At 51.1% G+C, this 27,669-nt stretch overlaps 1 protein-coding gene across 1 annotated transcript in view; it reads right to left on the bottom strand.

Annotated features, from left to right (window-relative positions):
• The window catches only part of Pdia5 (protein disulfide isomerase family A member 5), an 88,520-nt gene that overhangs the window by 43,092 nt on the left and 17,759 nt on the right, over positions 1–27,669 (bottom strand). Inside the window, exons 2-8 of the mRNA XM_050159791.1 lie at positions 22,586–22,712; positions 20,106–20,193; positions 11,357–11,440; positions 11,029–11,074; positions 7,190–7,282; positions 5,328–5,388; positions 682–749 (exon numbers count right to left, since the gene is read on the bottom strand). Of these exons, the coding sequence (XP_050015748.1) occupies positions 682–749; positions 5,328–5,388; positions 7,190–7,282; positions 11,029–11,074; positions 11,357–11,440; positions 20,106–20,193; positions 22,586–22,712 (567 nt within the window). The remainder of the gene's footprint in view (positions 1–681; positions 750–5,327; positions 5,389–7,189; positions 7,283–11,028; positions 11,075–11,356; positions 11,441–20,105; positions 20,194–22,585; positions 22,713–27,669) is intronic.

Consider the following 27,669-nt stretch of genomic DNA (forward strand, 5'->3'; position numbering starts at 1 on the left):
AACCCCTTTCCCTCCCAGCAACTGCTAATCCACTTTTGAACCTGTGGTGGTCTAAATAGGAGGGGTGTCATTACTAGTAAGTGTGGCCTTTTGCAGTAGGTGTAGCCTTGTTGGGGTAGGTGTGGCCTTGTGGGAGGAAGAGTGTCACTGTGGGGGCGGGCTTTGAGGTCATACATGCTCAAGCACATACGTGACACACAGCCTTCTGCTGCCTGCAGTTCAAGATGTAGAACTCTCAGCTCCTTCTCCAGCATCATGACTGGCTGCATGCCACCACGCTTCTCGTTATAATGTTGATGGACTAAACTTCTAAACTGTAAACCAGCACCAATTAAATGTTTTCCTTTTTAATAGTTGCCATGGTGTCTCTTCACAGAAATAGAAACCCTAGCTAAGACAGACCCCAATACCCAAAACACTAGACTTTAGATGCGCTGCCCTGGCTCCCTGGCCCTGGTTTGCTGTCTCCTTACCGTGTGATCACTGGCCTTTGGCAGGTGTCAATCACTCCTGCCCTGCAAACGCTGCAGTTAGTTCTCCCCCTTCAGAGAACAGGTCTCATCTCAGAAGTAACCTGGGCAGTGGGGACTGGCAGCGTCACAGTACAGAACCCACCCTCTCCAGCCCATCCCAGACCCAAGCGAGAACCACTAGCTCTGCTGGCCCCCAGGCCATACTTACAAAGTGGCCTCGCACTTGGGTGGCAGCCTTCTGGAAATGTGGCATGATCCTCTTGCACATGCTGCACCCTGTTAGAGGCAGAAGAAGAACCACACCTAGTTAGAGTGATGACTATAGGACCTGTGCTCCCCTCCCAACCCCCACACCAGGCCAGCAGCCACCCACAAACATCTACACCATCCCATCACACATTAGAAAGCTCAGGGCTGACTGTGGAACCCAAAATACAGGAAGCAAAGGCCTGGCTGCCAAAGAATTTACAGGCACATTAGTTCCTCCAAGGATCTCGGATGGGATAAGAGAAGGTGCCAAAGAGACAGCAAAGCCCACACTGTTCCAGCGTGGCTGGCCTGCTCCATAGCAACATGGGGAGGCAGGACAGATGTCGAGAGCAGCCTCCGACACGCACAGCTAAAGGCTGCCCTCCTTACCCAGTCAGGGATGGCAAATTAGAGAGTCAAATGCCACTAGGAAGGAAAATTTGTGACTATGAGTACAATGACTTTGGGGATTTTCGTTCTTCTTCTCTCTCCCATTTACAAGCATAATTAAGCCATAAACTGGAGGAAGTCGGCAGGAAAGGTGCTGGCTCTAGCAGGTGGGAAGGCAGGAAAGGTGCTGGCTCTCGCAGGTGGGAAGCGCACTGGGCCAGGACTGAGGAGTTCAGCGCTACTCTTTACTCTGCCCGCTGATGGCCTTGGCCAGATTAACTTCTTTCTGGGCTGTCTCTCCTTCTGACAAAAGGAGGAAAACAGACCCCCCCCCCAGCCCTCCCAGCCCTGCACAGGAGCCAGTGGCTCTGCCCTCTCAGGTTTCTGTGGTCTGAATAGTCCTGCTCCTCTCTTGGGGTGGTAATGCCCCCCACACCAGCATTGGTATACTTGTGGCAAACATCTATTATTACTTTGGAGCAAGCCTGACATAAACCTGCTCCTTCATCTACACCTAATCAGAAGAGGCCATATTTCTGCGCTGACCCCACTGGGCACGAGGTCCAGCTCGCTCAGTCACGAGGAATTGTAACATGCCAAGCTGTTACCGTTTCTGACAGCTTCTCTGCTGCAAAGAAAGCCTTGAGAGGCATATCTGAGGGTCAAAGGATCCAGGGCTGCCTGGAACTACATGTCAGCTGGGTTCTCATCTCAAAGAGCAAGCCATGTTTCAATCGTGGCAGGCCGACACACTCACGCCCTGAAAGGCTGTGAGCAAAGAATCCAGGTGGGAGGGGCTTCTCACCTTCCAAGGGCAGAAAGAGGTATGGAGTATGTGAGTGTGTGTGTGTGTGTGTGTGTGTGTGTGTGTGTGTGTATCCATCTGTCTGTCCTCTTCCTGGGACTAGCCAACCCTTCCTGGTAACAAATCTACTACGAGAGACAGATGCAGGAAACTGTGACACAGACCATCAGCAATGCCCTACAGCCTTCTCCCCAACATTCCTGCCTGACAGATGGGTACCCAGATGCACACCTCGACCCCACGCTACCAACCCTGAGCTGGTGAAAGGATGCAGCACCTGCCCTGGAAAGTCAAGTGGCTCTCTTTTGCTGGCTGGTCACCCTGGCCTGGGCGCTAGCAGTGGCAGAAAAGCTGGGAAGACGACACTGCCCTCACTGTGGGAACTCCCCGAGGAGACGGAAACAAGGCAGCGCTCCAGGGGAAATACACAAGCCAAGACCACGGCAGGGAAAGCAGCAGACTGCAGAGCAGAGACGCTACCTTCCAGGGACTACGGTCCCCATCTGCATCTGTCTGCCCTTGACCCTTGAGCGATAGGGGATGCTGGGTAGGTGAATATCGTGTCCTTGAGGGTTATGGGACTCTGGTAATGTGAATCTCAGTGTCCCTGTCTGTGAAGACAGTGCCTGCCCCATGGGTTCTGTGCAGAGCTAACAAGACAGTGGGAATCACTGGATGCCCGGGATGTATCTCAGCTCAACAGAGGGTATGAGTCAGCTCCTCATCCGCAGTGGGAGAAGTACTTTCACAGGAGGAAGGGGATGCCACACCATTCCAGGAGGAAAGGAAGGAGGACATAAGTGTTTCTCTTGCACTTCACTGCCTTTCTCAGCCAGGAAGTGTGCTTGCCCACCAGCCCAGCCATCCCTCAGGAGCAACCGGCCCCCTGTCCCCTCAGGTGCCTGCAGCAAATGTACTCCCCAGCCGTCCCAGGGGCAAGGGCCAACAGTTCTGCGTAGAGAAGGTCCTGGGGGAGTGAGAAAGGACAGGAAACCCCAGACTAACCCCATTTCCAACCTAACTACAAAACAGAGCTGGTGCCAAGCTTCCCATGTAAGCTCCTCTTTGGGGGATTCAACTGCGAGGTAGGAAAGAGGTAAGATTAATTATCACTCTCGCAGCCCTAAAGCCCGAGCAGACAGTCTTTTTATTTTCTCATTAATTCAGTGAACAAACATTTACTAAGAGAGCAGCAGGGCCTGGGGACCCAGAAGCCTCGTCACAACTAAGGCTCCCACTGTCTCTGGGTTTATTCATCTACAAGCAATCATAGGATCAGAGTCCTGACAGATTGTCGGGGTAGGAGATGGCTGTGAATCCCAGGAGTGGGGCCACAGCAGCTGGGTTGGTGGAGGCATACTAAAAGCCCGAGTTTCTTTCACTAAACACACGCATGCACACATAACAAAAAGACCCGGAGTCTCTGGGACCTTGGCCACTGTCCAATCGGGCCCTCCACGGGAAGATGAACTTAGCGAGTCAGTTTTCTTCCTCCCTTCCCACCACTAATATGATTCTGTGACACCTTTGAGGCTCCCCACTCCTCCAGCCTCGGCTTTCTATTAACAAAAGACAGTCTCTGCAGCCGTGAGCAGAACAGGCCCACTGCCAGGAAGCCTGGGAGTGGGTGGGGCAGACGGCTCGAACATCATCAGGCTGCAAGTGCGAGCAGATGCACGCGCTTTTAACATGACTGGTGGTGGTCCAGGGAACCTTGGGTGGCTAGGCTAGTAACCTGGCCCTGCCTCCCAAAAGCACCACCTAACCACACACACACACACACACACACACACACACACACACACACACACATACACACACACACACACACACACACACACACACAGTTCTACATCTTCCTTTCACCAGTGTGTTGACTCCTGGAGGTGGAAACAAATCAAAGGAGACCCGCTCCTCCAGGTGCCAAGGAGGGTGACTTCTGGACCGACCTGCAGCTGGATGACTAACGAGATCCTCAGCAAAGGGAAAAACCTGCTGCGACCAGCTTGTTCGTGAGCATTACCAGAGTGAGCATGGTGAAACTTCAGACATGGGGCAACTGGGCTCCTCCTGCCATCACCAACACCTCTGAAGGCAAGGAGGCTGGGCAAGAACTGTAGTCACGAACAAACTACAGGCTCAGTCAGGCAAAGCCACCAGAACCCCAAAGGGGCATGTGGCCCGAGGTGTACACCAACACACAGGGAACAGGGGAAGGGCCTCTAGGCAAGAGGCTTCCAGAAAGGTGGAAGTAAGACAGGCTTTCAAGAGTCAACAGAAGCCCAGTGCCACAGACTGTGCCAGTCACCCCCACCATGCATACTCCTGGGCACAACCTCCTCCTACAGCTGACAAACTCCTCTGGTTTCTAGAAGGGTATGTGTAGTCCCAGGGTCAGAGTTCAGAGCCTTAACAGGTTCCAACTGTGATGAGTTGGGACTATGAGACTGCAGGAATGGTTAGAACGATTGTATCTCTGCTACTAGTACTCAATCGCTGTCCAGCAGCCATAGATACTGTATCAATGTACATAGCAGAGTGCCAATAAAACTTTATTACAAAAACAGTGAGCCACAGGGCCACAATTTGCTGATCCGTATCAGAGGCTTATGAAGCAGCAGGCACAGCACACAGTTTTCCAATAAAACAGAATACAGTAATCATCTGGTACGGGACATAGCACGAGGTGAGGGTAAGTACGGTTTTGTGACACAGAAGCAGCCTATTTACATGTAATTTACATAGAGTTACAGTGCAGGGCGGTGATGTGAAATCTTTTCAAGTCCGTGAAATGCAGTTAAAAGGTGGGAAGCCCGTTCTCTGAAAAGTGTGGAAACTGAGCCCAGAGAGGTGGAGTACTTGGCCAAGCTCATCCAGCTCACTGGGAGCCAGCTGGCATCAGATCTGGGTCTTCCCGCTGCCCCCTCAACTGTCCTTCTGCCATTTCCCACAGCCTCGGGCTTCATACAGCTATGGAGCCCAAATCCCCAGGTCCTACTTCGCCTCACCCTGGCCCCCTGGTCCTGCCAGCTGATACCAGCAGTGTTGAGGGAGCTGGTGTTGCCAAGGCAGACGGGCTCGGGGTGGTGAGGAGTGGCAAGTCCAGGGGCTGGTGGGCAGCAGCAGAGCTACAGCAAGCACACAAGTGGGGGGCACGCCCTGCAAACTCAAGGGCCAGAGGCAGGAGAATGCAAAGCTAACTAGAGGAGACACCCTGGAGCGTCCAGGGTAGAGAGGGCAGGAGGCTGCCAATTCGACGGGAGAGAGAGGGAGAGGACAGCAGGAAGATGGGAGCCAATCAGAATGGCCAAGGGGAAGGAAGGACGGTAGAGAGACCGGGGCCCCAGGCAGCCCTGGCTGCCCATCACCAGCAGTTTGAATGGACTGTGGCCCACGGAGCATTCACTTACAGGGAGCGTAAAACATCATGAGGAGTGGCTTCTCTTCTTTCTTCAGGAGCCGTCTGAAGTCCTGGGGCATAAAGAGAAAACCACAGGAGGTCACACACAAGGAGACAACATGGGAGCTTTTGGTCACCTTTGCCCCAGAATGCAGTGATGGGAGGTATGGCAGTGAATGCTTCAGAATTCACATGAGACTCAGTCATAGCCCAACAGGAACTGCAAGAACCTAGGGCTGCCCTATTCTAGACAACTCTGCCATCAGAGAGGATGAAACACAGGGTCCGAGGGGACAAATGGTTCTCCCAAGTCACAGGGCAAGGTGACGAAGCCGGAGTCAGCTACTAACTTTCAGTTCTACCTATAAAACCCAAAGACATCAAGGAGCCATTTTTCTACAAGACTACTAAAAAGACCAGCCCTCCACGTGATTTTGCAAGTGACTGTCTCAGTGAAGATAACAGTTTTCATGACTGCTCTTTGTGACCCTGGGGATCTGCTGACTGAAGTACTGGATGATAAGCCCACACCAGCTAATCTCTTCTCTGGCTTCAGGTCTACCACCACCATGGGTCCACAGACCCACAGTACCCCGCAGGACAATCCAGGGCATCATAAACAGCTCATCTGTATTTGTGAAATAGATCACTGCCTGGCACATTATTAGGTAATATAAAATGACCCGTTAAATAACCGTGGCCAACAGAAAAAGGAAAACGGGTGCCACAATGCTCTGACGATTGGTCCAAGAGGGAGCCAACAGAGGAGGAGAGAAGCGAGCCCGCTGAGGGCTGCAGAGAAGCCCCGCCACAGAGCATATTTTGATTACAGTTAAGTTCCTCCAACCAGCTTTCTCAGAAGAAAATTAGAGGCCTTTTCTTTTTGAATAATAAGGAAAATAAGAGAAAACTTCAAAAAGCAGCTTTGACAGCAACATGGCCCGGATAATAAATGACGGCAGGCCTGCACGATGGTATACATCTGCGGCACTGAAGAGCGGGTGGAATAGTTAATGTCACACTAGGATGTGCATGTTAACCTGGGGGGGGGGGTATAGAACTGCATATAAATGCAATGACGTGCTTCTGAGAAAAATATTTATATATGCATTACCTTAAAAGCCTAGAAGCCTCCACAAATATCAGTAGTGGGCCATCTCTCAATGAAGAGACGGGGTGATTTGTGGTTTTCTTTTATGCATAAGCTACACTTTCTAAATATTCAACAGGGAGTGTGTATTACTTAGACTTTTTTCAGATAGATAAAACAAGATTGTAATTTTTGTGAGAATCTAAAACACTCTGAAAAAAAAAAAAACCTGAAAAAAAGCTAACCCTTATTTACATTCACAATTGTAACCGGATGTTTACCTCAAAAACAACCAAAGAGGGAGGCTTTAAGGAACTGCGGTATTAGGGATATATAGCTCAGAGGGAGGAAGTCTGCTCGGCACCCAGACCCTGGGCTTGGAGTCTCAACACCGGGAGTGAAAATCATGGCGTTTGAGAGTGGTGAGATGCTGAGTCTGCAAGCTGGGGAACCAAAGGCATACAGAGCAGCTTTCAAAGGTGAATGAAGATGAAGTGAGTTCGGAATTGGGGCTCAGTAATGAGATGCAGTCAGTACCAGGTAGACGGCCACCTCTGCAGAAATGCCTGAGGAAGGCTGCAGGGGCTCTGGGCAGTTCTGGTCACCAGCTCTTGGTACCAGGCAAGCACGTGAGCAATCCCTCCTTCACAGTTTCATCTAAGTTTTAAATATTTTCTGATGGGGGGTTAGGGCTTAAAACATGATTACATTTCGATCCTAGCAACCTTCCCACAGATATCTGGCCCTAACTGGGGGTAACAGAAGCAGAGGGAACAGATTACCTTCTCACTGTCAATGTGCACAACATCTTTGGCTTCAGGATCTTCTTCCCACAGCGGGGGACCCTTGGGGTCCTTCAGAAAGGCCACTATGGACTGAGGGGAGAAAAAGGGAAAGAAACCAGGACTTTGGTCAGGAAATGGGTGACTTGGCAGACCCAGAGACCTACTCTGCTACCTGTCTAAATATCCAGGCACACCAAGTGCCAGTCTTGGGGCTGCAGGTGGCACTGGCTGGAAGGGGGAAATATTTCTTGTCCATGGACATCACCACTAAGTGACCAGAATTTATTCCCAGCACGTCCCCCAGGCCTTTTCAATCACATGGCACCACTGGTCAGCTGACGTGGACATGCTTCTCTACCTTGTACCTTGAGACAATAAGCAGGTTTCTTCAGCCAGAGACACTCCAGGGCTTCAACTACAAATCTTCCCCCAGGAAGCCTTTCTGCTCAACTGAACAAAGGCCTCCAGGCTGCTGCAAAACACATCCTCCCACATCCCTAAGCCCCTCTCCTGTCAACTTCTAGGCATGTAACCACAGCGCTTATCGCCTGCTGGGGAGTTCACGTTCTACACTGCTGATAGAGCCTCGGAGCCTGGCGTGTAAGTCAGTGGGGCCAGGGCTGGGAAGCACCAGGCCAGACTGCCCACCCCAGTGGCCTGGTACAGGCTGGGGGCACTTCTTTCCCTGGACCCTCTGCATCAGGGCAACGAGGCTGGGCTTTTTTTGGGTGAAGGATAATGTTCAGTTGCTCTCCATCCTCACCACCCATAACCCTTCACTGGTGTAGACAGAAATGACACCTCAGTCTGGGGAGATGTTCAAGGTGGGTGGGAACCGGGAAAGGTGCTTCAGCCTCCTCCCAGTCCACTCGCGGCTGAGGGGGACAGCCACAAGGATCTTTAGAGTGCCTATTTGGTAAAACAAGAGTGCTTATTTTGGGGAGCTGGAGAGCAGGCTCATTAGTTAAGAACACTGGCTGCTCTTCCAGGTTGATTTCCAGCAACCACAGGATGATAAATAACCCTCTATAACTCCAGTTCCAGGGAATCCAGCACCTTTCTCTGACCTCCACAGGCACTGCCTGCATGGGGTGCACACACAGGAGGGCATGCAAGCAAAATACTCATACACTTTTTTAAAAAAAAAAGATTTCTTATTTCAGTCAATTTTATCAAGTGTCAGCGAGCAAATGCCAAGCTGAGGGCTGGGGAGGAGGGTGGGAGTAAGGACAGAAAGAAGGAGGGCTGGGGGGAAAGGGGAAGCAGCACTTAATGAGGTTGTGCCATAGCGAGGACCTTGGTGGGTCTACTGTTTCCGGAACCTCCTATGTGGGAGGGGCTACTACGGGACAACGAGCCACGCTTTTAGAAGGTCTCTTTCCGATAGCACTGCCTGTCTGCCCAGATGGAATGGTGAAGTCCCTCCTAGCAAGGGAAGGACAGCCATTTTGCGAAAGTTAGACCTACCCTTCCTTGATCGCCTGTCAAAACTTCATCAGGACAACATACGTCAAGCGGCACGGACGGTGCCTTTCTGGAGCCTACACTTACCACAGCCACAGAGGCAGCATCCCATCTAACACGGGAAACAGATGCTAGTGGGTGCCCACCTGCCTGCTATTCCACAAATACCTAGTATGGGTGTTCTCAATCTAGAGCGCACAAAATTAAGACTCTAGTTTGGAAAGTCTGGACCACCTTGCTATGTGCATACATACTGTTTGGTCCCTAATTTGGTAGTCAGGGGGATCAGGAACATAGGACTGGTCCGCAGTTACTGCTTCAGAGGGCTTGGGGGGCGGGGAGTCCTGTCTCCAGACTCAGCGTGAGCTGAGCTTCAGAGTTCCCACAACCTGCTCATCTCACCTCTACCCAGAATCAAGAGGAAACAAAAACAAACAAAACAAAAAGAAAACAATTAAAACAGTCATGTTAGAATCCTGCTGTTTGTGTGGGCATCATTTTCATTTAACTAAGGCTCAACACCACCCACGGGTTCTTTCCAACTTTTAACGAGACATCATGGGAATCGGCACCTGGGAGCCCACTCAGTTCCTGGAGCACCATTAGCAGGATGCTCAGTATCCAGACAACCAAGAGAAATGTTATGCCTTCCTCTGCCCTACCCTCTCTTGACCCTCTGAGTTTGGAGAGTCTATGACTGTGGCTGCCCATTCTGAAACCAAAGACCCTGCCCAATGCTCATCCTGACCCATTCTTTGATGCAGAAAGAGATATATCCAGGAGTGTGACAGAGATCACTCTTTCCCCTTCACCAGCCTATCCCTGGGCTTCTGGCTGCCTCCCTGACACAGAGTTCTTTCTGGGCAGCACCATTTCTGCTCAGTGACTCCAGGGCAGACCTTCCAGAGGTCCAATCACAAGCCAGCCAATCCTTCATCGATGTGTAAACAATTCACCCATCCTGCTTCCCAATCACACTTTGCTCCCGGGGAACATGTGTTTTCTCTCCAAGGACATTAGTCGATGTCACAACACAGAACACGGAAGGCCAAGCAACTCTAGTTGGAAATAGATCTCCAAACCTCAAAATGGGTGTTCAGAGAGTTTAGAAATAAGCAGAGAGCCCTTAAAGCAGAACCTGTGGGTCGTGGTCCCTTTGGGGGTCACATATCAGATCATTTACATGCATTATCAGACATTTACATCACCATTCATTACAGTAGCAAAGTTACAGCTACAAAGTAGCAACAAAAATCATTTTATGGTTGGGGGTCATCACAACATGAGGAATTGTATTCAGGGTCGTAACATTAGGAATGCCAAGAGCCAGTGCCATGGAGGGTACAGCTGTAGCAACTTCAATACAGAGGTTTGGGTAAATAAGGAATGACCCATGAGAAGGGCCAAGGGAGCTGAGCACTGACAGCTATACACACAGCTGAACAGACAGGAACAACTGGAAAGGGATGGAGAAAGAGAGACAGGGCAGAGCTGAGCACTGACAGCTATACACACAGCTGAACAGACGAACAACTGGAAAGGGATGGAGAAAGAGAGACAGGGCAGAGGGTGTAACACCGTGGTAGAGCACCTGCCGAGCAGGCACGAGGCCCTAGGCGCATTCTCCTGTGTGGTAAAAGCAAATAAATGGGACGGGGGACATACAGGTGCTCAGAGATGAACCGTGCCTGAGCTCAGCTCAGGTTAGAACCGGATGAAATGCATGGCCAAGGCAGGTGACGACCCTGGACCAGAAGCGTGATGCTGGCGTGAGGCAGAAGATGCTTAAGCGGAAGGAGAGCTGAGGGCGGCGGAAAGGCAGCTCCTCTGGGAAAGCCAGGCGGCACCTGCAGGCTCAGGACTGCATTTATCTTTTTATAAGTAGGCTTTCCACCTACTTATAGATTGGACAGTAGCAGGGACACTTGGTGGTATCTACGTCTCCCTTGGGAGGAGCCACATCAGCTTGAAGCTGCTGATCTGCCCCAACACTTACCATGCTTACCCAGACACCGGGCAGTTCATGCCCTTCAGTCTACAGACAGCCCCTGTGGGTACCCTCACTGATGAGGAGATGGTTTTGAAGCCAGCGCAAAAGGAGAATGTGACCTCTGGAGGGGGGGAGGGGTCACGATATCACCTGCCCCAGTAGGTGAGTCCTAGGCATTCACTGACAAGGCCTGGGTGTCCCCTGTGTCAACAGCGATAACCCTGGCTGGATCCTCTGCTGACATCAAAATTAATGATAAGGACCCTCAGGTGGTCAGGAGGGGCCCTTACGCAACCTGCCCTTTCTCCTTTCAGGGAGACCTGCCAAGCTTCTGGTGTCCATTCAGGCTCCACCCCACTGAGAGGGAGGGAGGCAAATTTACCTTCAGCGTCACAGCTCGGTCATATTCCATGTGAAATGCACCATCCCTGTCAAATAAGGAAAAGGCGTTAACTTTAATATGCTTCAGCTAACAACACTGCTCAGAACTCTGTGTGTATGTGTGTGTGTGTGTGTGTGTGTGTGTGTGCGTGCATGTGCCGGTCTGTCTGTCTCGTTCCTCTTGTCTTTCTTTCTAATAAATAATGGTAAATACACTGGAAAAATCATTCTAAAATAAACTAAATCCAACTGAAATCTGGTGTTCATTGAGACCACCAATAAAACTCTCAGCACTTATTCTGAAATTGGGAATGCCCAGGGTCACTTACTGGTAATGGAATAATTCAATCTTCTTGTCTTTTGGGCTGAGGTCAACTTTCATCTTCTTGCACAATTTTCTACTCTCTGCGTCACTGAAAGACAGAAATGCCGGGCACCATTTGTTACCTGGAGTCGTCACATAGGTGTTGACAGCAAAATCTGCTGGAGATCTGAGAAACAAGGCAGGGGACCTAGAATTCTCAGGTGCAGATGAAGACGGTGGCTCTGGGGGACCTGGAGAGTAACGGACAGGGTGTGGACTCTGCAGTGGTCAGGGGAGGGACAAGCAGGAAGGGAGAGGATGTGCTGCCTGAAGAGACCTCAGGGGTGAGTCCAGTCAGGGGAAGTGAAGGGATAGTGAGGGGGCGGGGAGCTCACTGTAGTAATAAATATAAACCTGAAGCCAGGGACCATAGGCCCAGTTGCTCAGGAAGCTGAAGCAGGAGAATAACTTGAGCCCAGGAGATCACGACTATCAGGGGGGGGGGGGGGGGGGGGGGAGTGAATGCCCTACAACATGGCCTGTCACCTGGGGAAGTTTAAAACAGCCTGGCCTTCTGCTTCAGAATCTGGGGAAGTGGCGCCACAGCAAGATTCTGCTTCTGAGGCTCTGAACGTGTGCCACCTGCTACAGGCCATCTGTCTGGGAAAAGATAATGCCCTGCCATGTTGGAGAAGAGCTGGGGTTTGTTAAAAAGCCAGGAAGAAGAGCAGTGCTTTGGTTAGAGAAGCCTCTCTCTCCCTTGTCTGCGACTATACTAGGAATCCTCCTGGTACGCACGGCCTGTCCGTCGGGTACCCCATCACTGTTCAGAAAGCACCCGTGTAGGACCTGATCTAACTGTGGTATCCTTCCAGAGGGGCCAATAAAACCTCCGAGTGTGATGCTTACACCAGCGTTACCCAGGAACTCATTAGAAACACAAAGGCCCTAGTCCATACCCCCTATACAACTACTCTCGGGAACTTGAGCAAATGCACCCTAACACCACTTCTAGGCACCTGCTATGTGTTGTTGACAGTGGTTCTCAAGCTTCCTAACGCTGCGACCCTTTAATACACTTCTTCATGTTGTGGTGACCCCCTCTACCCCAACTATACGATTGTTTCCATTGCTACTTCATAATTGTAATTTTGCTACCGTTTTGAATCACCTGTAAATATCTGACGTGCAGCCCCTGCGAAAGGATCATTTGACACCAAAGGGGTCGTGACCCACAGGTTGAGAACCACTGTGCTGTGGGAACTACTGAGCGAGAGTACTGGTCTGCACAGGTCCTTCTTCCTCAGCTCCTTGTCTCAGTTCCCTGGAGATCCCCTACTCTGACTGTTCCCTTTGCACTCTGACCCAGGAACCAGCCAAAGGCAGCCTGCTGTTCCACTGACCCAGCATCCTGGCTGTCCTGTAAGGACCATGTCTCCAGGTCTGAATGGGATCAGTGAGAACATTCTGGCTATCAGACAGCCACTCCATGGATACCTGGCCACACAGCAGCAGTCTCCAGGGAAACTGTGCTGCCGGGTATGGCAGCCGCCTGTGGGAAGGTATCTCCCCCACCTGTCTGCACACCTCACTCCACATACAGACACCAGCGTCACACAGCTGGGCTGGGGCTCCAGAGCAGATGGGCTCATTCAGCCCCCCAGCTCAATTCTCCAAGCAATTCCATCAGCAGACAAACAAAACTGCAGGCACCAATGTAAGGGAGAGATTTTCACGTTAAGAAAACATGTCTGGAGCCGGGCGGTGGTGGGACATGTCTTTAATCACAGCACTCTCAAGAGGCAGAGGCAGATGGATCTCTATCTCTGTGAGTTCAAGGCCAGCCTGGTCTATAGGAGCTAGTTCCAGGACAGTTAGGGTTGTTATACAGAGAAACCCTGTCTTAAAGAAACAAAACAAAAAACAAAAAACAGAGGTGGGGGAAACATGTCTGGCTGGGTGGTGGTGGCACCACCTTTAAGCCCAGCATTCAGGAAGCAGAGGCAGGACCTTTGAGTTTGAGGCCAGCCTGGTCTAAAGAGTGAGTTCCAGAACAGCCAGGGCTACACAGAGGAACACTGTCTTGAAAAACCAAAAACAGTAAAGAAAAAAAGGAAGGAAGGAAGGTCAGTCATCTGGATGAAGAGGGTGCAGGTGGATGCAGATGGCACCGTGCCCCTCCTCACCCATCTCCAGCATCCCTCTCTCTATAGTCCCAGATGTTTGGTGACCATTGTGGCCATTACCTCTTCTAATCGCTGGACTGTGAACTGTTATGGGATATTATTTTAAGATGTGTCACATTCTTTTATGCTGTGGAACGTTTGCTTAATGATGTAAAGATGTATTGCATTCTTCTATGTTGCATTTGTTTACCTCTCTGAAGCTGTGTTACTTTGTCTACCTAAACACCTGATGATCTAATAAAGAGCTGAACAACCAATAGCGAGGCCGGAGAAAGGATAAGTGGACCTGGCAGGCAGAGAGAATAAACAGAAGGAAAAATCTGAAAAAAGGAAGATCTAGGGGCAAAAAAAAAAAATGGGGGGCCAGCCACCTACCCAGCCAGAGTAAGAGTGAAAGTAAGATTACAGAAGTAAGAAAAGGGAAAAGCCCAGTGGCAAAAAGAAGCCAGGATAATTTAAGAGTTGGCTATAAACAAGCCAAGCTAAGGCCAGGAATTTATAAGTAATAAACCTCTGTGTGTGATTTATTTGGGAGCTGGGTGCCGGGACCCCAAAAGAGTAAAGAGCCAAAGAGTAAAAACAACAGCAAATGGTTCCTCATATCAATCAAGAATGACATGAGGAACACACAGAGGAAGGACAGGGAGCAGCAACATCACAGGGCGACAGGAGATGGCAAAGGATAGGAAACAGAGTGTTAAGAGAGATGAGCTGGGTTTGGGACAAAGAGGTGAAAGAAGGACAGGCTGAAAGAAGGCATCAGAAGGCAATGTACAGCATCAAGCCTAAATCCTCTCACCCTAAAGCCTGGAGCCAGCCACATACAAGGCTCTTCTGACAGCAGCTGTCTGGGTCTGGGTTTACCCCTACCTTTGGGGAGTCTATTGTGAATCTGAACTGCCGAGGCCTGTGTGCCAAACAGCAGCCAACGAGGCCCCCTTCCCTGTCCTAAGTTAAGGACCTGGAGAGAGAGCCACGCTCAGGATATTTACAACCAACCCCGACACTTTCTTCACCCACCCTGCCGTGTTCTGCTCTGTTCAGCAAATCCTCTGATCACCTTCCCATCATTAAGAGCAACAACAATCGGTGCAGGAACTTAGCTTTGGCTGCCGTGTAACCTCCCCAGGCCCCGTCCAGTCTGGCAGCCAAAACCTAGGCCATGAGAGAGTCCCAGAGATGAAGCCTCAGCTCCCCTTCAGCAGCAAAGCATCACGCTAAGCAATGTGGGTGGTGGAACCTGGGACCGGGAACACAGGAACACCCAGTCTCTTCCTTGGGGCGGTCCTGCGGCCTAGCCCAGCTTGCAGGGATGCAATTCGCCCATCTCTATCCCAGGCTTCCATGTTGCAGACTATATAACCCTCTTCCTCAGGTTATAGGACACTGCCTAAGGTCCTCAACTCTCCCCTGCCTCCTACACACTCTGTCACGGGGATGGAACAAGACGTGGCTCTCTTCCTATCAAATCTCTCCCCAGCTCCCTTCTCCCCCATCTCTCTCCACTTGTCTCTGCCTGCTCCATCCCATCAGAAAAGCTTGCCCCCTCAAGGCAAGGCCATGCCTTCATTCACAGCTGCTCCTTAGGGTCACCAGAGGAGCTGGCACACGGTGGCATTCAAACAATAACTTGACTGGACAGGTGAATTAGCAGAATGAGAGATGAATGTAAGATGCTATCTTGGAGCTGCTAGGACAGGAACTTCTGGCTTCCTGGGCACCAGGAATCCTGCCAGGTGACAAATCCCGAGGGGGCCCCCTCAGCTCTCTGCCCTCTCTCCCGACAATCCTGTCTCTTAGCGTGTCTAAGTATGCACGTGCGCGGGTACTAATTGTGCAGCTCAGACAGTCAAAGTCGTAAGAGTTCAGGAAGGGAAGAAAATTACCCATGCTCCTTAGCACTTAAAAGGATCTGAGTTGAGAGATTAAGAACAATTAATTGATCCACTGCCTCCCTCCCTCCTGCAGCTCGTGACTGAGACTCTAGGGGAAAAGGAGACAAAGGCAGAGAAATGAGCTTTGCCAGAAGTCCCGAGAGCCAGGCTCTCCTCTGACTGGCAGGAACTACACACCAGTCTGCCGGGAGGTGTCAAGGCCATACACCCTCTCTACTTTATTTTCCCCTCCACCTTCGCTACAAAGAACGAGGAGGGAAAGATCTCGGAGGTCTGTGCACATCCCATACCCTGCACCCCAAGTGGGGACGAGGTTGCCAGTCTAGGGTGGCTGCTGCGGGGTACAGAGTGCTTAAACTCTGAGCAGTCAGACCCGGGACTGAGAGTGGGGTGAGAGTAAGGAGAGACGGAGAAGATGCCGGAGGCTAAGAGGAGGAGCTACTGGGTCTTTCTAGACATGCGGCCTGAGCCTGTCCTAGGAGACGGGTTCCAGACCTGGCGCCACCACCAGCAGGTAGGACCTTCAGGGAAGCCTGAGCTGTAAAACACAGGACAGGATGAGAGTGGCTGCTCGGTGCCAAACAAGGACAGAGTATGACTGGAAGATATGATGAGGAGACAGCTGAGAGCAATCCTGGAGAAGTTAAACCTTAAGTCCCTGAAGAGATGCTAGCAGAACGATGCCCAGTTGGCTAGTCTCCTTGGTGCCTACCTCCGAAGTAGGCGATGAGGTATGCGTTGGATACTGCGGTAAGAACCTGGAAAGAGGCCTGTGGCCTCTCCTCTCTGGTGGTAAAGGCCCCTTCTCCACCTATCTGTCCAGACCAGCGTCTATCTAAGGCAGCAGTTCTCAACCTGCAGGTCACAACCCCTCTGGGGGCTGAATGACCCTTTCACAGGGGTCACATATCAGATATTTACATTATAATCCATAACGGTTGAAAAATATATTTATGAAGTAGCAGTGGAAATAATTTTACAGTTGGGGTCACCCCAGAATAAGGAGCTGTATTAAAGGGCCACAGCATTAGGAAGGTTGAGAACCACTGGTCTAAGGCTTTGCTTCTCAGTTGGAACTTATTCCTCAAACGCATGCCATATGCCAGAAGATATCTAAAGCCACAGAACAAGCAAGATGCTTCTTAGGGGAGTCTATTTTCTCCCATGGGAAGTAACATTTGCCTTGCTTAGGCAAGAAGGAGGAAATGCAAAATTCAAATTAATTCTTAGAAGAAAACATAAGACCTCAAAATACATTACACCTGTCCTGGCAGGCCCCTAATCTTGCATCTGGGGAGCCATTACTGCTTCAGGGAAATCAAGCAGATGGGAAAAGGGAAGGAAGGGAATATGGCTAGGCAGTGGCCTTGCACTCCAGGGAAAGCAAGCAGCCAGCAGCTGAGGGGAGCTCTGCTCACAGAACTAGTGTACCAGGCCTAGTTCAGCCTCCTAGATGGCAGTACCACACGGGCCCATCCCAGTGCCATACCAGGGAGCAACCAATACCGTCACACTTGGCCCAGTGCATAGCCACCCCCAGTCTGCCAAGTAACTGTAGAGGTCGGAGCTGGGAGAAAGTGGGAGAAAGGAGAACTGGAACTTCCACAGACAGAATCCATGTGCTCAAGAGATAGCCAGGGACTTGGGGGAAAGTTAATAGACGGACACATGAGGATCAACAGGTGTGCATATGAAAAAGACAGGGAAAGAGCCAGAAAACCAAAGAAAACTTGGAGACATCTTTGGAAGAATAAAGGAGAAAAAAGACCAACGAACTGCAGTGGCAGAGACTCGGCTCCTCTCAGGGAGTAAACTGCAAAGGAAGAGAAAGGAACACGTCAGGGGGGAGAGGGGACCCCAGGCTGCGAGGAAGCCCCACAAACCAGACTCTAGCACTGGAAGGCACATGTCCACCAGACAGTTAAGCACAGCAGGTCAGCCTTGGGAATTCTCTGAAGCAGATCATTTAGGGACGGGAGCAATCTGGAAGGTCCTGCTGCTCGGGTCAAACATGTCAGACTGCGGTCCAGAAAGCCAAACGTCCCACAGTACAAACTCAAAGCCAGGCCCCCTGCCCTGCAGCCGTACAAAACCCACTACATGCCATGGCTGGCCTCCAACACACTCCTCCTGCCTCGGCCTGCTGAGTACTGGGATTACAGGTGGGTGCCGCCATGTCAAGCTCGCTTCACACATCTTGAGAGCAAGTAAAGCAAGGATGGTCATTTGGAAAAAAAAGAAACCTTACCAAACAAACAAATGTCCATTTCCCCCACATCCAGTTAGATGAGAAATGATGGTAACAGAACAGCACCTCCCATTTAAACCCTGTTTCGATTCTAGAACTTTCACTTATCTCTTCTTCACTACAGAAACTGGGAAAAGGCAGAACATGCAGTCTTTTCACATTTTGCAGATAAGGAAACAGACTTAGGTTAAATGGCTCCCCTCAGTCACGGGGCTAGGAACTGGAGTGCCCGGTCCTCCAGCCTGGAGTCCTATGTCCCAGACTGTGTCTGTCACTCCACACACCTACAAAGATGACCCAACACCGTAGCAGCATCTTCTCTTTCCCCGTTCCCTTTAAAGAGGAAAATCTCAGTGGCCTGGTCCTTGCTGACCCTCCTGGTTACCCCAGAAAAAACGCAGCACCCCCATTCTGGCTGCCGTCTACTGATGGCATGGCAGGAAGTAGTCTAGCTGGGGAGGCTGAGATGGAACCTTAGCAGAACTTACTGTGTGGTGGCTAGCTGACCATCTGCTGCTTCCTAGCAGGAGGTGAAAAAAGCAACACTGGTTCCAGGCCACTTCCTCCTTCCTCCGCAGACGGTACCAGAAAACCACTCCACACACTCCTGTCAATAATGTGAGGATCTCGTCCCAAGCTCAGGGACACAGACAGGTGGCATGTGCGACTAAGCTGATTTCTAGAATGCCTTGGAGTCCTCATGGTTAAGTGCCTTTAGGAGTCACAGGATACGTTCTGAAGACTAGGAAGAGGATGAGAAGGCAGACGCCAGCTCATCTCTTGGGATCTCTTTGTGGTCCCTGAGATCTATCACTCGGGGTGGCTTACAGGGACCAGAAGCCATCAGTCAGCAGTATTTTGCCTCTGATCCTAAACCCAGACCCAAATCCACCTACTTGGCTAAATTCCACTAAAGCTCTTTAACGGTTTGAGACTGTACTTCCTCTTACAAGGATAAATCTGATAAACCGAAAGGCACTATTGGACCAGTCCTGCCTCTTGAACAAGGAGCCTCTTCAAAGCTCTAACCTACCTCCGCCTAGAGTTTAATTCTAGCATATTAACGTCACAGGATTCTCCCACTGGCACTAGCCCCAGACACTAAGACTGTAAGTTAGTCCTAATCTCTAATCTAATCTCCCTTTACCCATTGACCCCAGGCCCTACTAACTCAGGTATCCTGCTCTGGAGGTTCCGTAGCCCCTCTGAAAGCAGTTTGCTCATCCTCGCGGGCAGTACTTGGGAGCTAAGCCACAGGGAGCTCAGGCAGGAAAAGCCAGGGCACGAGCAGTGCAGGGCCATCTCAGGTCTTCGTCCCCCTCCTGGAACTTCACTGCCTCTGCAAAGTTTTCTTGACCTCTCCAGGCCGTGTACACGGACTGTCTCTTAGATCTGGAGCCTGTTTAGAGCACACCTCACTTGGCAGCATCTGCCCTGGCGTGATGTCTGCTCCTTCCTCACACCCTGAGCTCCTGGAAGGCACGACTATTTATCTGGGAGCCCTCAAAGCACAGAGTAAGTGCTCGGTAATAGCTGACGGGTAAAGCTGGAGGGAAGAGCCGCTACGTCGAAGCCCTTCTGCTCACTCCTGGCACCCGTGACCCTCTTAAGGATGCTCCAGCAGCTTGGCAGAACTGCTGTCATCGTCAGATATGGAAATTCCAAAGTGTCCTGTCTCCTCTGATAGATTCTGTCATTTGCCCAGTTCCATAGAGCACTGTTGGTAAAATGGAGGTGACAGAAGTACCTGAAAGATGGGAGTACTGTCAACCCAACTGTAAACTACAGTTAACCAGTGGCTAAGACCTTAGCAGCCACCCAGTGAGCAGCCGTTTCTGCTCAGCCAGTGTCGGCATGAATCTAGACGCATGAAGCTAGACACACGCATCCACGCACACACTTCAATGCATGACTCTCCTGTGTTGTTCTCTCTCCCCTCTGCAGCTTACAAATCAGTGTGGACCAACACTCCACTTCCATCTGTCACTTAGGACTCACTCAGGCGCAGGGCCCACAAACTCAGGCCCAGGCAGTCTAGTCCGGTGGCCAGCTGAGGACACTGTTTGTGCTGTAGGAGTGAGAAGGGCCTGGACTGGGGGCAAAGCTCATGGCTCATGTCTGCAGACCCATCGCCAGCCAAGTGAGTGGCCCTGGAAAAAAAATCACCTGTCCCTGGAATCAAGGCTCCTCTCTTCCAGTAGGGAAGATGCCCTCTGCTTACTGCCCTGAGAAGATAAATAAGTAACACACAGGACATAAGAGAAAGCTCCAGGAAAATGAGAGAAAAGGGGGCAGGGAATGGGAAGACAGCGGCGGGGAGCCAAACCTTACCTCTGTAAGGTACAAGAGATCCCCGTGTCACCTCAAGGATCTCTCCATCATGCTCTCCCTTGCACCCCAGCCACCAGAGCCTCCAGCCCTGTGCCCTGGGTCCCCAGTACATACCCACAGTCCACCCAGCAGATGGTGCCCTGTCCTTTCACTGCCTGGGCCACAGTGGACAGTAGCTTGAGATGACTTTCGGCTGCTGCCTCTGAAAAAGATGAAAGATAAAACATTTGAGTCCAAGGACTCTGGACCATGGGCAGGGTGGGGTCTGGGCGACAATTCCTGAGTATGCGGCCAGAGCTTCCAGGTAATACCGTTGGACAGCAGGGTCCTGTGGACAAGCTTCTGGATTTCAACTCTTGTCGGTCTCTAATGGTCTGCCGCACGGTGCTTACGGCTGGTTTTGACACCTGCACCTGGCAGACTCTTAGTTCCCTCCTCCTAATGATCCCATGAATGTAAGTTTCTCAAAGAGCACATCAGGCAGAGCCCGACAAAGAGCAATCTGCTGCCTTCTCCTGCCCGGAACCCCATGATAAACCCAAGGCCAAGCAGAAATGATATCTGAATTATGTGCCTCTCAGGAGCTGCTCTTCCAGGGTGGAAATGGGAGCTGTTTGTGAACACAAAGCATGCTGAAACCTTTCACAGAAGCGGACAATAAGCATCGCTTAAGAAACATGCTCGGAGTGGTTGAGAAGAGGCATTCCCAAGAAACCCCAGCCAGGGCAGCAGGAGGCAGCAAACCACTGAAGCAGGGAAGCCATTGTTCCTCTGCGCTCACCACTGAGGCGAAGAGAGGGTATGGATGAAGTGGAAGAACAATATAGGAAGTACCCCACCATCGGGAGGGGAGAGCTGCTTGGAAGGATGGGAGGAGGAGGGGATGAAATCCAGTTTCTAAGTGCTCAGAAAACCCACTGGAGGCCAGAATCTGGAGCAGTAAGCACAGGCAAGATGCAGGAGGTGAAGTCATTGCCCAGGCCCTGCCCCCAGCACACTGAGGCAGCATAGGGGCTATAATTCTGATGAACCGAACAAAGGCGGAGCCAGGTAAGGGGCAAAGCAATGGCTGGATCCTGCCTCCCCAGATCTCACTGACCCCAACTTCCCACTTAAGAGGCCTTCTGTCTCAGACCTGGGCTGACTCCAAAGCCCCAACATTGCAGAGATAACTAACTCACTTGATCCCATCCTCCATCTGAGGAAGTGAGGTACAGCGATGACACAAGGGACCAGTTCCACCACCAGGAATGGCTGGACTCAAGTGTCATGTCCTCTTATCTCGATGACCTCATTTATAAACGGGATACAAGCAGGGCAGTGGTGGCGTACACCTTTGACCCCAGCACTTGGGAGGCAGAGCAGTTGGATCTCTGTGAGTTCGAGGCCAGCCTGGTCCACAAAGCGAGTTCCAGGACAGCCAGAGCTGTTACACAGAGAAACCCTGTCTTGAAAAACCAAAAATAAAAATAAAAGTAAATGGGATACTATATGACAATCTGCACTGCCTCCCTTGTGGCAAAGGAGCAAATGAACAGGCTCATATATGGTCCCAATAACAACACCTGTCCCTGAGAAGACCCAGGAGTTTACAAGGGGGTTACCCCAAGCCCAACCTTCACGAGAAACAAGTTTCCGAAGACCCAGGAGTTTACAAGGGGGTTACCCCAAGCCCAACCTTCACGAGAAACAAGTTTCCTTTGGTCTCAGTTTCCCTACTCACAGAAAAACATGCTCACACATTGGGCTCCCAACAGGAAACTTGGTGAAAGTACATCCAGACCTTCAGAAGCAGCAAGTGGCAAGAGCAGCCATATGTCATGAATGCTCAGAGGGCACAGCCTTCAAGAGGGACACACGGCCAAATCATCCATCAGCCCAGAGTGCCAATGAGTGTAGAAGATGAGCTGCCAAGGGGATCTGTGCCCAGAACTGGCCTAACCACTGGCTGCTGTTCCTCCAGGACACAGAAAACTTGGCATCCTTAGGAGCAGCAAAAACACTTAACTCTGCTGGAACCACATCGACAGCCAGTCTCTTGCCCTTCCCCAAAGTCACTGCCAAGAGCCAAGCAAACTGTCCATTGTACCCTTACCAGCCCAAGGTCAGAGGAGGGGCAGGTGGCTGCTCCCGCCCACAGAGATTTCTGGGCCTGAACTTAGGCATCCACTCCAAAGTCAGTTTTGTATCTCACCCCACAGCCGAACACCGGGAGTCAGGCAAGACCAGGACTACTGGCGCAGGGAAATGTCCACAGGCCTGGGACCAGTTCAGCTGGCAACAGGCCAGCCTGGTAGTTAATCAACAGCTCCCATGAAGCCTGCCCTAGCAGGGCTGGACCTGTGGCTGGCGGGGAGTCAAGGTGTTCATCCAGGACTCATACGGTCCTCTGCTGGGCTAGGTAGGAGTCCCAGAGCCTTCCTCTCCCAGGAAGCTCAGAAAAAGGAATTGAAATGACCCCCAGATTGCAAAAGTAACCCAGTGCCCTAGGTAGCCTCCAAAGGAAGTTAGAATATTAATGTCCCTCTGGTCCTCTCCCCCCCCATCCCTTCTCCCCGGATAGGTGATCCCCAAGGTCTGGAAGGGTCACTCACCAGATTTTGAGTAAAGCACCAGAACATTATTGCGGGTCCTGAGAAGTTTCTTCAAGTCCTTAGGGTCGGAGATTCTCTCAATGAGCGAAGAGACCTTTGTGGAGGACAGCCAGGCTGGCAGGACAACCTAGAAACCAAGCCACCAAGACCCATGAGTCCAGCTTCTGGCCATTTCACGCTGCCCGCAGATGATCCATCCCAAACATATGTTCTTGCTGGAAGATGGAGCCAAGCAGCCCCTCCCAGAGCACCACACCTGCCTCTATCTCCAGAGATCCTACTTGGCCCCTACCTCACCCTGCCTTCCATGTATGCTGATGAGGGTATCTGGAATATATACATACACAATATAGTGTCGCCCATCAGCAAGAACTCTTTGAGAGACCAACGTTTGCATGCAAGGGAACACTGCATCCCTCCTAGAAAACCCTGGGAAGCATGCTCTCTCCCATCCAGGATGGAAAGAATGGGCACGAGGTGAAGGCTTTCTCACTCGGCCAAACAATCACAGAGACCTGGCCAATAGAATAAGCCAAGTATCCCCAAACTCCTGGGAACCTGAGGAGCCAGGTGCCTCTGTGGGCAAGATGAAGAGAGGACTGAAAGTAGAGTCGGGTGGTGGGGAAATAGGAGAAAGGAGGAACTGCCAAACAGATGCCCAGGCCTGTTTACAGGAACTGAATACTTCCTGAATACCACTGACAAAAGGAGAGCCTACAAACATCAGCCCCACCCATGATAGACCAGAGGCAAAAGCCTGCTTGTTGTGGGATATTTGTACACTGTGTGAAGATGGATTGCTGTGACTGGTTTAATAAAAAGCTGAACGCCCAATCGCTAGTCAGGAGAGAATAGGCGGGACTTCCAGGCAGAGACAGGAACTCTGGGAAGAGGAGAGGGAGATACCAGAGACATATGGAGGGAGTTGGACATACAGAATGGAGGAGAGGTGAAGAGCCACATGGCAGAACATAGATTAATAGAAACAGGCTAATTTAAGCTATAAGAGCCAGTTAGAAACAAGCCTAAGCTAATGGCCAAGCTGTCATAACTAATAATAAATCTCCATGTCATTATTTGGGGGCTGGCGGTCCAAAGAAAGTTCGACAAGGAATCCAGCTACATAGTCAGCAGCTCCACTCATGACAGACCAGAGGCAAGTGACTGCTCCCTGCATAGATGGGAGAGCACTGCCTCCAGAGTTCTCGGAAGTGCATCACTGTGCACCCAGCCACACGACCTGCCAATCAGAAAGAGTTATTCACACCAGCTGAAGATATCTCAGATCTGCGAAGTGTACCACCAACACACTCTTTCTCAGAAAGTCGTGGGAACTCATGCTCTTCCAATACAAAAAAAGAAAAAAGAAAAAAAAAAAAGAAAGGAATGAAGAATGAGTGCCATAAAACCTAGGGAACTAAGGTCCCAGCACCAGAGAGAGGCGAGAGGAGTTTCCATGCTGATAGTGAGGAGAGTGCCCAGGCCCCTGTCAGCAGGTGTGGTGGTTTGCATAGGGATAGCCCCCATAGACTTATCTGTTTAAATGCTTGGTCATTAGGGAATGACACTATTTGACAGGGAATAGGAGATATGCTCTTGTTGGAGTAGGGGTGGCCTTGCTGGAGGAAGTCTGTCACTGGGGGCTAACTTTGAGGTGTCAGAAGTTCATGTCAGACGCAGTGTCTCATTCTCTTCCTGTTGTTTGCTGATCGGGTGTAGAACGTTCAGCTATCTCTGCAGCACCATGTCTGCCTGCCATGACAATGGACTAAACCTATGAACTGTAAGTCAGCCCCAATTAAATGTTTTCCTTTATACAAGTTGCTGTAGTCATGGTTTCTCTTCACAGCAAAAGAACACTGACTACAACAACAAGCTTCAAAGCAACCAGCAACAAGGACGGAGGTCATGGAGCAAAACCACAGATGCAGAGGCAACTGGAGACCACATGCTATCCTCTTCCACACGGAGAGGAATTTGAATATCTTCCAGGAACATACAAACAAGTCATCTAAATTTCCGATGCGTCCCACGCCGGTCATGTCATCTCCTCTTCATAGCCCAATGTCTTGAGCTGTGTCTATGCTTTGCCCCTCAAAGCTAAGGTACCCAGCAACGGCACTCACCCTTTCAGAGGCTCTGTGACTCGTGTGTGCCATGGGGGTAATAATGAATGCCTCCCTGGTGGCACGGCTCTGACAGAAGGGGTAACTTCTTGAACATGCTTTACAAATCATAAAACACCATAAAGAGCACTCACTAACATAGCGTCTAACACCCATGGCCAGCTCAACCCTAGCGATTTCCAATGGAATCTGCCACCAGAATCGGGGTTCCTTCTCCCTAGAGGAAAGCTTCCCAGGAGTCAGGTTCCTTGACAGCCTGAGGACCCAGTGATTTGTACAGACCATCTTCAAAGCTCACAGGAACAGTCCTTCACGGCTGACCACTGCGCGTCACCCCACTGCGCCACAGGGGCTTATGCCCTGAACACTACAAGTCCACGGCTCGGTGCACACAACAAGTGAGGAAACAACTAGACAGTTGTAGAAACAGTGACTTGGTACCCTCAGAATAGTCAGGAAACTGCCCTGGTCAGGGGCCCTCACCCCCAGATCAACCACCCTGGGCTGGCAGGCACCTGCCAGGCAGCCGAAGTGCTACTCGCCTCGGGGACACGGTGCCCATCATTGAAACCATACGAATCTGAATCTCCCACAAACTCTGGCTTCCTTTGTATAAATCCAGACAGTCCCTTAGGTCATGCAACCAAGGACCACCTGACAATGAACACAGCACTTTCCAGCACCCACTAAAGCCTATGGCCCAATGTTTACTGACACAGTACCATTAAGCTTCTCTGGAAATACCCTGAACAAATTGACTTTGCCCAAAATCCATCACACAAGGAGAAGCTAGGGCTGGCACCAGGCCTCCCTTACACAAGGCTACACAGAAGTCTCTGTGAAGGGTCTATCTTTTCAGTCTTACAGCGGGTCCTCACCCTTACTTAAGGTTAAGAGCTTTGGAGAGCAAGACGCCCTAACTGCTCATTGGAAAGCTTAATAAACATGGCAGCCTACAGATACCAGATACCAGCCCTCAGAGAGCATGTCACAAAGTGAGTCCTTGGTGGCTTTAAGAGATAAGAGGCCTAGAAAGGGCCATGAAATCCAGGGAGACCCCAGCACAACGGGTGTCCAGAATGGGACTGACAAGGGCAGTTGGTTCCCTGTAGGCCTAGAACTTGACAGTGGTCATGAGGAGTGTCAGGAGAGACGATACACTCATCTACCTGGAACCTTAGGATTGGCAGGATAGGGTGACCAGCTGGGTGGCTGACCAGGTAAGGGAAAAAGGTCCATGCAGTCACCTCCAACGACTTCAAGCAAGTGGGAAGAGAAGTCTAAACGGGATGCTCTGCCTCCAAGGATGGAACGCAGCCCAACACGGGAGATGGACCAGCAGTAGAAAGCAGGTTCTTTCTTGGACTGAAGAAGATGGCAGTGGGCTAGGATTTCTGGGGTTGTAGCCAACAGACATGTGAAAAAGCACCCATGAACAACACATGTCCTCCAAACTAGAGGATGAGCCATGAAGCAACTGAAGTTTCCAAGATCTGGAGCCAGAGAAGGGACAAGGAAGAGCCCAGCCCAGGAAGAAGGACAAAATGATAAGAGCAGCCCCCGAGTGAGACAGACAAGCAGGCCAGGCTGTGTGGGGAAAGGCTGCTGGCAACATCTGGGAGCATTGGGGGGGCGGGAGGTGCAAACCAGGGTCCTGAGCAATTACACCCAGTGCAGGAGCTGGGTAACACGAGCCAGCAAACAGGTTAGAGGGTCCCCACAACAGGCAGGGAGCTTTCAGGGGTCTGTGAGCACAGAAGATTTGAGAGCCTGACAGAGATAGGAAACCCAATCAGAATGGCCAGACAACAGTGTGGCCATAGTTACGACTACTAAAGAGAAAGGGATAAAAGGCCTGTGTGAGTCCCAAGGCCTCATCCTCACAGGCACCCACAGAAGCAGCCACCCCTCCCTACCCCGTGAGCCACTGAACATTCCATTTTCTCCTCTGCTCCTTTCACGAACATTTCCAGCAGGCTCCTTCCTTTTCTTGACGGGAGGCTGAAGTGAGTCTGCATTGCCTTTCCCAGAGCCAGCAGCAGACCAGTCACAACCCACAAGCACACCTTAACAACATTATCTACAGCCACAATCACAGCTTTAATGACCCACAGATTATCAGCTCCTCTGCTGTGCCCCAGGGAGGAAAAGGTGGCATTGGAGTGCCCCCAAAGCCAGCTGCTTCCCAGCCAGCCCTGACATAGTTCCTCTGCTTGGTGGGCCTTCACACTGGCAGCCAAGCATTCTCGAACTGTGCTCACCACTCACTCTGCCCATCTCCCCCTGGGCTGAGACCCCAAAGGATTTCCTGGGAGAGATCAGTGTTTCCCTTTTCTACTGCAGAGGATCCTCCCCTCCACTGCCAGATTCTTCTTGTACCAGAAAAGTATCACCCCATCCCACCAGAGAAGCACCCTATCCCAATGACAGGTCCCCTTCTGCCACCACCAATCCCCTTCACCGGGATGCAAGGCTTTCTTCAGGGCCCTCTGAAACTTCATCCTAGCATGGCTAGGTCAACTGCATGAGACCCAATCCCTTCTCCATCTGCTCCGTCTCTGAGTGGCTCTCCCATTTACGTGGCTGCTTATCTCCCACCACACAGTCCATCCGTTCTGGGGCTTGTCCTCCATCCCCCTCCCTCTGCCACTTTCAGACACCCTGGAAAGCGCGGTGACTCTGGGGTCAGACAGACATGGCACGAATCCAACTGCCACCATTTGCAAGACCCCAGGCTTGTTACTAGACTGCTGAGTGTCATCTCTTGACCCAGAAGTTGAGAGGATAATATCCATGCTCACCTGGTGGCTTGGCTCGAGATTAAGTGAGGGAGGAGGGGGACACGAACCTAATGCGATACTTGGCAGACGGAAGCGCATAACAACTGCTAATTGCCTCTGAGTACTATTAATGAGCAAGGACAACGGACACCGGGGACCACCTCTTCCTCCCGGAGGC

Source organism: Alexandromys fortis, unplaced genomic scaffold, assembly GCF_014885135.2.
Source record: "Alexandromys fortis isolate MF-2015 unplaced genomic scaffold, M_Fortis_MF-2015_v1.1 scaffold_119, whole genome shotgun sequence".
NCBI lineage: Eukaryota > Metazoa > Chordata > Mammalia > Rodentia > Cricetidae > Alexandromys > Alexandromys fortis.